At 41.1% G+C, this 12435-nt stretch overlaps 1 protein-coding gene across 8 annotated transcripts in view; it reads right to left on the minus strand.

Annotated features, from left to right (window-relative positions):
- Positions 1-12435, minus strand: part of LOC125275914 (hereditary hemochromatosis protein homolog) — an 87691-nt gene that overhangs the window by 48190 nt on the left and 27066 nt on the right. For 6 of the 8 annotated variants that reach the window (XM_048203254.1, XM_048203246.1, XM_048203250.1 and 3 more), the window contains 14 exons: positions 5508-5525; positions 5337-5354; positions 4737-4754; positions 3743-3808; positions 3056-3073; positions 2884-2901; positions 2534-2563; positions 2203-2256; positions 2001-2087; positions 1803-1865; positions 1683-1721; positions 1541-1606; positions 1385-1423; positions 18-1212 (listed from right to left, as the gene is read on the minus strand). In XM_048203254.1, coding sequence (XP_048059211.1) covers positions 1178-1212; positions 1385-1423; positions 1541-1606; positions 1683-1721; positions 1803-1865; positions 2001-2087; positions 2203-2256; positions 2534-2563; positions 2884-2901; positions 3056-3073; positions 3743-3808; positions 4737-4754; positions 5337-5354; positions 5508-5525 — 569 coding nt within the window. In that variant the 3' untranslated portion in view covers positions 18-1177. Of the gene's footprint in view, positions 1-17; positions 1213-1384; positions 1424-1540; positions 1607-1682; positions 1722-1802; positions 1866-2000; positions 2088-2202; positions 2257-2519; positions 2564-2883; positions 2902-3055; positions 3074-3742; positions 3809-4736; positions 4755-5336; positions 5355-5507; positions 5526-12435 lie in introns of those variants that run through there. The other 2 variants (XM_048203248.1, XR_007186534.1) reach the window with 2 other exon arrangements.

Consider the following 12435-nt stretch of genomic DNA (forward strand, 5'->3'; position numbering starts at 1 on the left):
CAACATGCTTTAACAGCTTTATAAAGGGGAATATTTTAATTAATCATGTTTCAGCAACATAACTTTAGATTTTCTCATTCACACAATTAATCTGAAAACAGGCATACTTTCTGTAAGATCAGGATTTTTCCCCTTTAAAAACTAAACCAGAGGAAGTTTATAGCATTATGGGTTTAAAATCAAAGATACTAAACAGAAACTCATTCAGATGGACAGTGATGATTAACGTGATGTTAATTAAACCCGTCAAATAACACTGACAAAGAAGTGTTTCCACTGAAAATAATGACATTTAAATAAGACACAGAGCATTTATGTTTTTGCAGTGAAATGGGAGAGATCCTCCTGAAAAATCTGTTTAACCATTTAAAGGATTTAAAGGATAAAAAGTATTTAGAGTCAGAAATCAAACTATTACATCTGGTTTATAATCTGATGCTTAATTCTTTGGCCAATTTTACATTAAATGCTTGAAATGAAAATGGGAATGGCATGATTTAAACACGATAAATTCATGCTCAAAATGTTTTCTGTTAGTGAGGAAGGTTTACCATTTATTCTGTTGTACAGAGATACGTAGAGGATTTCTAAACTATTGTCATTTGTAGCAGATAAATGTAAACTAAATTTGAGGCACATCCAGAGTGTTACTGAAATAAAATGTCACAACATTTCTGTCTCCTGCGGGAATCTGAGCCGAAGGTCGGGGACAGGGAAGGATGATACTGTAACTTAACGACAGATCATTACTATTAAGGTCTAGCAATGTCATTTCACAAATGACCTTTTGAAATCAATGCTTTAATGAACTAGTGATTAATTAACAAATTTCTAATACAAACATAGACAATAATTGTCATGTGTTTGAAAAAAAAAACACTCCTCCAGAGGTAGATGGTGCTCACCGGGATTTTAATACAAGTGAAACAATAAATTCAAATATGTTAATATGTAAATAAATGTAACATCATTTTGCTGGTTCATTGAGCATGTGCCCAAATGTTGATCTGGTGTTTGACCTCCTGAAGCTCTTAAACGTAAAAACCTCACATTAATGGCCACGGGTTTATAATGAAACAAGCACAGATGACTGTGATGTTCAGGTTTCCATGTTCTTTTGGCATTGATGATGGAAGTAAAGCTCTAGATCTGATTCTTCAAAACAACCTGAACATCTTTAACTGGAGTCATCGCTGTCCTTTCTGTCTTGAGCTGAAGAAAACAACAAAACAAGATTTCATTTGAACTCACAGCCATTTAAAACCTGAGAAGTTGTGTTTCTGATTATAAAAACACTCAAATTAAACAGCAAATATTTAAAGTGTAAATGAATTAAAGCATGAATATGTTGTTCATCTTTAGTTGAAATGAACTGAAACATTACTGAGGTTTGGCAGTGAAACGATCTTGGATCTGCAGCGTCCTGAAACACAGAATAACAGCATTATAATGTCTTCATAATCAGCACAGATATTGTTATGTTTGACATAATAATGAAGTGACATTTGAATGAGAATGAATGAGAAACTATTAACATTACTTGGCGGTTGTAACAGCAGGGCATTCTGGGTAACGGTGTTCTGATCAGTGTCTTCTCTCTCCATGGCTGGAAAAAAAAAAAAAAATCACATCCAGTGTCTCTCTGACTAAAAATAAAAACCATTAAACCCACCGTAACTCACCAAAGTTAGGCAGAGAGATGATTTTGGAGCCCATTGCACCTAGAAAAGTCATTACAGACACGTTCAGTGAGTGAGATGAAGAATCAGCGTCAGATAAGAGATGAATTCAGATGTTCTGACCTCGAGCTGCTGCTGGAGTCGCTTCAGTGTCACAAAGACTTTGAGTGTCATGAACCTCCTCAGCTGAAAGAGACAGAGAGAAACCATTAATGAAACACACCTGAACAACATCTGAACAACATGAAGAATATCAGTGACTGTGTGTGTGTGTGTGTGTGTGTGTGTGTGTGTGTGTGTGTGTGTGTGTTCAGGACCTACTGTGTTCCTCCATTCTGGGATCTGTGGTGTTTTCTTCATCTGAATCATCATTTGCAGCTGCACCCAAACCTGCACATCTCTCTGCGCCTGAGATCATGTTATTAAACATGTTAATGTATTTAATAATCAACACAGTGATGCTGTACAGTGAGTGACAGTAACTTTTTATTTTCATTTGGTCTTTATAATAATTCAGACTCACTTATTTCCTCCAGCAGTTCTGGTTCTATTGGTGTAACAGTGGCTGTAGGATAAACTGAAATAAGAAATATTCACACAGTCAGTCTCCTCATGTCATATCTTTCCACTTCAGTTTATGATCAGAGTGATCTGTGTACAGATTAATTTTTGTTCATGAAGTAATTTTGATCTGTGTTGAAAGTGAAATGATGTTGTATTTGATCATATTCTGATTTAGATTTGTTCTGCTAAATACAACAATTAAAGTGAACAATAGTGGATGTTCATGGAAATAATAACAAATTAATAAATTAATTAAGACTTTTTTGAATATTTTACCAATTCAGACTCACTTTCTGGCCACAGCCCTCGAAACTCTTGATCTGAAACAATGAAAATTAACACAGACAGTGTTGAATTACAGATCAAGAGCAAAACACCTTTGAAATGTAAAAGACATAATGAAACTAAACACCCAAAATAAAGATGAGTTTTACAAAAGCTGTTCATATTAATAAATGTAAACCTTTGCAATCAAGGACTTTTTTGTTACTTTTGTACTTAAAGTCTTTTTGGTTTGTATGAGATTACTGAAATAATGTTGTTCACTGTGGTTGAAACAGGAGTAAAATACATTACAGAATCATATATAGGATTATAAATGATTAGACAAAGTAAATATATATTAGTAAATGAAACTCACATCTTCTCATGGGAGGACCTAAAAGAAAGAAAAGATCATGTCAGCACTCTGGATCAAAGTACAGTAGAGAATGAATTATCAATGTGAGGTAGAAGTAAAATACATTACAGAATGTTATATAGGACTATAAATGATTAGAGAAAGTAAATATATATTAGTAAATGAAACTCACGTCTTCTCATGGGAGGGCCTAAAAGAAAGAAAAGATCATGTCAGCACTCTGGATCAAAGTACAGTAGAGAATGAATTATCAATGTGAGGTAGATGTAAAATAAGATGTAAAAATGTTTTACAGTACTAGAAATCATATGTGACAACAGTGATGCTGTAGAGACTTTTTAAAATACATTTTGGTCGTTTTAACAATTCAGACTCACATTCATCCGCTAGGCATAATCTCCTATAATCTGTAATTAGTTTCTGCAATTACACTGTTGACCCTTCCTTTACCCCTTAACCCACCTTAAACCTTCCCATACCACCAAACCTGTGGTCACCTGACCAGTATCACACCTCACTAGCAGTAAAACAGTACAACATCAACACAATAATGTAGTATCCTGGAGTAACCACTAGGTTTACAATGTTGTGTGTTCTTACATGGACAGTTAGATGAAGATGATGTCCCATGCAAGAGTCAAGTGTCAACTTAAACTCAGTTCAAGAAGTAGTCTGATTTATATTGAAGATACTAAAAACAAGTATAGTAAAAGATACCTAATATAAAGTGTGACCTCTAATCTTTTGTGTGGTGAATTATTTGCTAAAATCAGGAAAATGTATCAAATTGCTAATATAAACAATCTGTTTCTAAAAACAATGAAGTCAGTGTAATTTGAGGGGAAACTACTGATCTTACTTGGCGGTGGTAACAGCAGGGCATTCTGGGTAACAGTGTTCTGATCGGTGTCTTCTCTCTCCATGGCTGAAAAAACAAAAACAGATTTCACATCCAGTGTCTCTCTGACTGAAAATAAAAACTATTAAACCCAATAAACGAGACAGAGAGGAACCATTAATAAAACAGACCTGAACAACATCTGAAGAACATCTGAACAATATATGAACAACATCTGAACAACATCTGAACATTACAGAATCTTATATAGGACTATAAATGATAATGTCAATGGCAAAAGATTAAAAGCACAAATTCATGCACCTAATTTGTCAAAAAGTTATTTTATTCTGATTTGTACTTTTGAAAAGAGTTCGATTTACTCGCATATATTGTTACTTCAAGCAAATCACCTGAAATAATACATTTTAACAGTCAGTCTCTTCATCTGACTTCAGTTTATTATCATCAGAATGAGATGTAAAGATTTAATGACAGATCAATGTCTTGACAAACAGCTCATGCAAAATATACATTGGCTCAGAATATGATTCTGATTGTTCTGATTCTTTCTGAAGACTAAAACAATTTTTAACTGACAAAAATCAAAACATAATTTAACATCTGAAGAAGTTTCTGTTTATACCAGTGACTGCAGAGAACAAACTGTGTGTGTGTGTGTGTGTGTGTGTGTGTGTGTGTGTGTGTGTGTGTGTGTGTGTGTGTGTGTGTGTTCCTCTCTACACTGGGATCTGTGGTGTTTTCATCATCTGAATCATTTAAAGCTGCACATCTGAGCACCACTGATGGAGTTCAGAATGAATATAATGATGGTTATTAAACATGTTCATGCATTTAGTCATGGACACAGTGATGCTGTACACTGACAGTAACTTTTAATGTCGTTTCTGTTTTTAGCAATTCTGAACTTGATGCTTCTTGATTTGTTGCTTTGTTGTGTTAAATAAACTGAACAATTAGAGAAAGTAAATATATATTAGTGCAGGAAACTCACATATTTCAATGTCACAACCTAAAAGAAAGAAAAGATCATGTCAGCACTCTGGATGAAAGTACAGTAGAGAATGAATTATCAATGTGAGGTAGAAGTAAAATACATTACAGAATCATATATAGGACTATAAATGATAATATAATAATATGATTCTGATTGTTCTGATTCTTTTTGAAGACTAAAACAATTTTTTGATCTGACAAAAATCAGAACATAATTTAAAATCTGAAGAAGTTTCTGTTTATACCAGTGACTGCAGAGAACAAACTGTGTGTGTGTGTGTGTGTGTGTGTGTGTGTGTGTGTATGTGTGTGTGTGTTCCTCTCTACACTGGGATCTGTGGTGTTTTCATCATCTGAATCATTTAAAGCTGCACATCTGAGCACCACTGATGGAGTTCAGAATGAATATAATGATGGTTATTAAACATGTTCATGCATTTAGTCATGGACACAGTGATGCGGTACACTGACAGTAACTTTTGATGTCGTTTGTGTTTTTAGTAATTCTGAACTTGATGTTTCTTGATTTGTTGCTTTGTTGTGTTAAATAAACTGAACAATTACAGAAAGTAAATATATATTAGTGCAGGAAACTCACGTTCTGATCTGCGAAGACCTAAAAGAAAAAAAGACCATGTCAGCACTCTGGATTAAAGTACAGTAGAGAATGAATTATCAATGTGAGTTAGAAGTAAAATACATTACAGAATCTTATATAGGACTATAAATGATTAGAGAAAGTAAATATATATTAGTGCATGAAACTCACGTCTTTCAATGCGAGAACCTAAAAGAAAGAAAAGATCATGTCAGCACTCTGGTTGAAACAGTAGAGAATGAATTATCAATGTGAGGTAGGAGTAAAATACATTACAGAATCTTATATAGGACTATAAATGATAATGTCAATGGCAAAAGATTAATATCACAAATTCATGCTCCTAATTTGTCAATAAGTTATTTTATTCTGATTTGTACTTTTGAAAAGAGTTAGATTTATTCGCATATATTGTTACTTCCAGCAAATCACCTGAAATAATACATTTTAACAGTCAGTCTCTTCATCTGACTTCAGCTTATCATCATCAGAATGAGATGTAAAGATTTAACCCTCTGGAGTCTGAGGCTGATTTGGGGCCTGGAGAAGTTTTGATATGCTCTGACATTTGTGCTTTTTTCAGTTGTTCATAAACATATAAATGACAAAAGTGTAATTACACTGTATTCAGCACAAACTAGGCTACAATAATATGTGAGGAACATGTATGTACATGTTTGTGTTTTTGAAGGAATAATGTTTATGCGTGGTTACTGAAAAAACAAAAAACTTAAGTCACTGAAATAAGGCCAAAATAAGTATATTAAATCTGTGTTCACAAGACTTTTGGGTATTGGAGGTTGTAGACTAGAGTTTTTGCTTCAAAATTATGTAAAAATTATGCTGCCTACTCCTTCATATAAAACAATATATTGATTTAGTTTTTGTAAGACACTTTTTGCCAAGAAACACAGTATGCATGGAGGCGTGAATCACCACTGAAAAATGGGCCATTCTCACCTGAGAAGACAAAAGAATTGGATAGTAATGAGCTGAAATGACTTGCATATTAATGAGGCATTTCAGTCAGGTAGGCTGTGAAAAAAACCTTCTGTGATGTCTCAAGCTCATCATGATATATGAAACATACAGAAAAATATTATTACAATATAAAGTAATGGTTTTATATTATACTTTAAAATATAATGTATTTCTGTGATGCAAAGAGTCTGAATATAGGCTTTTAGTTTAAAAGCATGCACATTTGGAGAAATATTGGATTCTCATATGCTTATGTCAATTTTCTATACAGAGGAGTTATATTTATTTAATATTCATTGTCATTACTATGAGCGCTGGTGTTTTCAATTCATCCTTGAAGTCGGAGGGCGCTCTCTGTGCATTTTTAGTCCACAAATTCATCTAAAAGAAGAAGAGGCTATTCCATGAATGGAGTTTCCAATTCATACTGCAGCCGGAGGGCGCTAAAGAAACAAAAACTCATCTGTAGAAGAAACGAAAACAGGAACTAACTGCATGTCTTCTAGAGCTCCCTAACCATGACTTTTACATCCAGATAAACACTTTTCAAGACAATAAATACACGATTGAGACGATGAATGCATGTATTGCCTCTGAATTTGCGTCTAAATAGCGCTGGCTCCGTGGGCGTGGCTGCATTAGCAGATAATGAGCTGAATCACGGACTTCTGACATGCCTCTCTTTTCATACAGATTACATAAACACAGAAGGTTTGTTTTCGATTTGACTTAAATGATTTAAAATCTGACATCTTAACGTTTTTTTAGACATAAGTTTAACTTTTCTGTGATTAGTATTCACTAAGTTACAGTTCATTTTCTGAGAACTATCAGATTGGACTTCGTTCAGAGGGAGAGGAGAAATCACGCATCATGTTAGTTTTCTTTATTTTACAAAAAGCACAACATTGTGTTTTTACTCTGAGTGTATACAAATAAAAGAAGATATTCTATAGTTTCAATTGATATATTACTTATGTCTCTATGACAAAAAATGACGGAGTATTTTAAGTCTGTTTTGCTGCAATGTGAAAAAAAACCTGCAAAACGCGCCGGCGCGTTTTCAGACCTCAGAGTGTTAATGACAGATCAATGTCTTGACAAACAGCTCATGCAAAATATACATTGGCTCAGAATATGATTCTGATTGTTCTGATTCTTTTTGAAGACTAAAACATTTTTTTGATCTGACAAAAATCAAAACATAATTTAACATCTGAAATAGTTTCTGTTCCCTTTCGTGGGAACTATTGATGCTACGTCGAATGACGTGATGGGAACCCTCTGTATTTTGTGTTCGTGAAGCACCTCTGTAGCCAACCAATGAGAAAGACGTGACGTCAGAGGCGGGTGACGTCACGGACCAGGAAGCTATAAAGCATACCTGGAACAAAGCACGCTAGCTTCTGTTGTCTTCAGCAAGCGCTATCTGTATCTTGTCTGTCTTATTTATTGTTTTATTGTCTATACACACTGTGGTCTCTTCGTCTGAGAACAAGAGTTTCCAAGCACAATAAGAAACACACATATATAAAATGGCGGAAAAGCAGCAGTTCAGAAAGTGTACTCCTCCCTGCCCATGTTTCATTGTGACGGGAGATACACATGAGATGTGCGTGAAATGCCTGGGGGTTGAGCATGCACAGGCGGCTCTCGAGGGAGCTGTCTGTGTACACTGCGAGCGGCTCACCCTCAGAGCGCTGCGATCTCGCCGGGCGCTCTTTGAGGAGGGCGCCGAGGCGAGTGTTCCCCGCGGGTCTGGTCCACCTGTCCACCTGCTGCCGAGGCACAGCGAAGGCTGCACTCGTGGGGTTCACAGATGGATCTAGTAGAGGGGTAAGAGACGGGCGCTGCCCTATCGCTTCCCTTACCTGCTAGACCCAGTGTCTCTCCTTTGGTGGCGGAAGCACGCGTAGTGGTTTCTTCCCCCCGAAGGGAGACACCGATGCTCAACATATCTTCCTCCGAGGAGGTTGATGTGGAGAGCGTCGATGAGGAACCGCCATCCTCATCCCCTGCATATGAGGAGCTATTAGAGGTAGTGACCAGGGCAGTAGAAAAGCTGAATATTGACAGGCCCGCGGAGAAAGCTGAAAGTAAAACCAAAAGCAAGTTAGATGAGAGGTTTCTTCCAGTGCGGTCACTACCTCAGTGTCGGGGTCTGCCGTTTTTTCCCGACTTCCACATCGAGGTGTCGAGGTCGTGGAAGAGACCAGTTCAGTACAGACTGTATAGCCCACAAACATCACTATACAGCAATATAGTTGGGCTGAAACGTCATGGCTACGGGGCGATGCCTTGGGTCGAAGAGACGCTTGCGAGCCATCTCTCGCCCGAGTCTGCATCGTCCCATAAGACTCCGACGCTGCCCACCAAGCCCCTAAAGACAACCTCTAGCTTGGTGGGCAAGGCTTATTCAGCGGCAGGTCAGGCGGCTGCATGCCTTCACACAATGTCAATCCTGCAGGCATATCAAGCCGACCTGCTAGGGGAAATTGATGAGAGCGGGGAAGCGTCCTTTGAAGCGTTGCACGAGATAAGAAAGGCGACAGATCTAGCTCTCCGGGCCACCAAGGAGACGGCCAAATCCATCGGCCGCTCTATGGCAGCCCTGGTGGCCACGGAGAGACACCTATGGCTTAATCTCTCTGACATCAAGGAGAGAGATAAAAATATGCTTTTGGACGCGCCGCTGTCTCCTGATGGCCTGTTCGGCGATGCAATGTCAACTGTCGTCGACAGTCAGCTCCTCAGCCCACAGGGCGCAACAGAAGGCCAGTGTCGCCTCCCGCACTCCCCCATGAAGATCTTGGGGACCGGGTTGGGCGGCACAGGCGAAGCCTTCCGGAGGTAGGACGGATCTGAGGACCGTCATTATCTCCCGGAAGGCTTCAAAGAAGAGGTCCTGACATTTGTAGTGCAGGATCTCTCGAGGGCAGCCCCCTCCGGGAGGATTCGGATATCGGGTCCTTCCCGGTGCCCTCAGGGGACCGTCCTGTCAACCCTGCCACCCAGTGTGCGTCAGAGCACAGCGGTCTCCGCCGATCCTCCGAGGAGGGTCGGTCAGCACGTGATTCGTTTGTCTGCCGGTGCGCCGCGTCATATAGACGAGCCAAGTGCTCAAAAAACACCAGAGTCTCGAGAGGCTGGTTCCCTTAGTAGAATATTTGGAAGAATGGAAAAGTCTCCCGAACATTTCGAAGTGGGTGCTGCTCATGATAGAACAGGGTTACAGAATTCAGTTCGGTTCTCGTCCGCCCAAGTTCAAAGGAGTGCTTCCCACAGTGGTACCCCCAGTCTCTGGTGATGGAACAGGAGGTTACGGCGCTTTTGCAAAAAGGGGCTATAGAGAGGGCTCCCCCTCCCAGCAAAATGTCGGGCTTTTACAGCCGCTACTTCATTGTTCCAAAGAAGGCTGGAGGGTTGCGTCCGATTATAGATTTACGTGTACTAAATCGATCTGTAAGAAAATTGAAGTTCAAAATGCTTACACTCAGACAGATCATTCCTCAGATCAGGTCCGAGGACTGGTTTGTAGCGATAGATCTGAAAGACGCATACTTCCATGTATCCATCCATCCTTCTCACAGGAAGTTCCTCAGGTTTGCTTTCGGGGGAGAAGCTTACCAATACAAGGTTCTTCCCTTCGGCCTATCTCTCTCACCCCACATGTTCACGAAGTGCGTGGATGCAGCACTGGCTCTGCTGAGACTCCAGGACATCTGCGTGCTGAACTATATCGACGATTGGTTGATACTAGCTCAAACAGAACAGTTGGCAGTTCAACATCGAGATGTTGTTCTGTCGCACATGAAAAGGCTTGGGCTGAGGCTCAATGCCAAAAAGAGTGTGTTGGTCCCGAGTCAGGTTGTAAACTATCTAGGAGTAATCTGGGATTCCACCACGATGCAGGCGCAGTTGTCCCCTGCTTGTGCGAGTTCCATTCTCGGGGCTGTGAATGGGGTGAAGTTAGGCCAGTCACTCACTGTAAAACAGTTTCAGAGACTGTTGGGTCTGATGGCAGCCGCGTCCAATGTTATTACTTTTGGCCTCCTGCACATGAGACCCTTACAGTGGTGGCTCAGGACCAAGGGGTTTTCTCTGAGGGGAAATCCTTTTCGCATGATCAAAGTCATGCGGCGATGCCTTCGTGCTCTGGTCATGTGGAAGAAGCCTTGGTTCCTGTCCCAGGGACCCATGCTGGGGACTTCTTGTCGTCGCGTAATGCTTACGACAGATGCTTCTCTCACGGGCTGGGGGGCGATCATGAGTGGTCGCTCGGCTCAGGGTCTTTGGGAGGACCATCAGCTCTCCTGGCACATAAATCGGCTGGAGATGATGGCGGTGTTTCTTGCTCTGAAACACTTCCTCCCAGACCTGAGAGATCACCATGTGTTGGTCCGTACGGACAACACTGCGGTGGTCTCATACATCAACCATCAGGGGGGCTTGCGGTTTCGCCTATTATCCAAGTTGGCCAGTCGCATCCTCCTCTGGTCCCAGGGAAAGCTCCTTTCGCTGAAAGCAGCTTATATCCCTGGGCGGTTGAATGTGGGGGCGGACGCTCTGTCGAGGCAGAGCGTGAGACAGGGGGAATGGAAACTCCACACAGAGGTGGTGGAGTTAATATGGAAAACTTTCGGTTGAGCTCAAGTCGATCTATTTGCCACAGAGGAGTCATCTCAGTGCCCTCTGTGGTATTCCCTGCAGCACCCAGCACCTCTAGGGCTGGATGCTATGCTACAGACGTGGCCGAGGCTGCGCCTGTACGCATTTCCCCCAGTCGCACTGCTCCCGGGAGTTCTGGAGAAGGTTCGCCAGGAGAAGGTCGACCTAATATTGGTGGCCCCTTACTGGCCGACCAGAATATGGTTTTCAGACATAATATCACTACTTCGCGGCTCTCCTTTGGAGCTTCCTCTCAGACAGGATCTATTGTCTCAAGCGGGCGGCACGATTCTCCATCCCCGCCTGGAAATGTGGAAACTGTGGGCCTGGCCTCTGAGGGGGCTAGGCTCATAGAATCTGGTCTCCCAACTGAGGTTGTGGAGACCATCCTTCACTCCAGAGCTCCCTCCACGAGGAAGCTGTATTCTTACAAATGGAAGTTGTTCACTACATGGTGCGGACAACATAATTTGGACCCTGTCCAGTCTCCTATCAGCTACGTGCTACAGTTCCTTCAAGAAAAGTTTTCGGAAGGTTTAACTCCTTCAACACTGAAGGTTTATATTGCAGCCATTTTGGCTTATCATAACCCTGTAGGGGGGTTCCTCGGTGGGCCAAGACCCCCTAGTTATACGCTTCCTCCGTGGCGCACTCAGGTTGAGACCTGCGGTGCGCACAAAAACCCCTACCTGGGATCTAACTATTGTGTTCCAAGGGTTAGCCGAGGCTCCCTTTGAACGAATAGAAGAAGTGTCGGATAAGTTCCTTACACTAAAAACCATCCTTTTGTTAGCTGTTTCATCCTTAAAGAGGATCTGTGATTTACAAGCGCTGTCAGTCGCTCCATCATGTTTAGAATTTGCGCCTGGTATGATTAAGGCCTTTCTACACACCAGACCGGGCTATGTCCCAAAAGTACCAACGAGGGTCCCAGGTCCCATTATACTTGAGGTGTTCTGCCCTGGATGACATATGTGGTGTGGCTGGATGGTCATCCCAGCACACCTTCATCAGATTTTATAATCTTAATTTAAGTGTTACTCCGGGTGCCAGAGTTCTACAAGATAACAGCCAGGCACTTGGAGACACGGCGTAGATGGGACAGCGTTCCCATCACGTCATTCGACGTAGCGTCGATAGTTTCCACGAAAGGGAACGTCTCGGGTTACGAGTGTAACCCCTGTTCCCTGAGTAAGGGAACGAGATGCTACGTCACGTTGCCGTACCTCCTACATACCTGGAGCGCTTGCTTCAGACATATTACAGAAGCTAGCGTGCTTTGTTCCGGTTATGCTTTATAGCTTCCTGGTCCGTGACGTCACCCGCCTCTGACGTCACGTCTTTCTCATTGGTTGGATACAGAGGTGCTTCACGAACACAAAATACAGAGGGTTCCCATCACATCATTCGACGTAGCGTCTCGTTCCCTTACTCAGGGAACAGGGGTTAC

Source organism: Megalobrama amblycephala, linkage group LG9, assembly GCF_018812025.1.
Source record: "Megalobrama amblycephala isolate DHTTF-2021 linkage group LG9, ASM1881202v1, whole genome shotgun sequence".
Taxonomy (NCBI): domain Eukaryota; kingdom Metazoa; phylum Chordata; class Actinopteri; order Cypriniformes; family Xenocyprididae; genus Megalobrama; species Megalobrama amblycephala.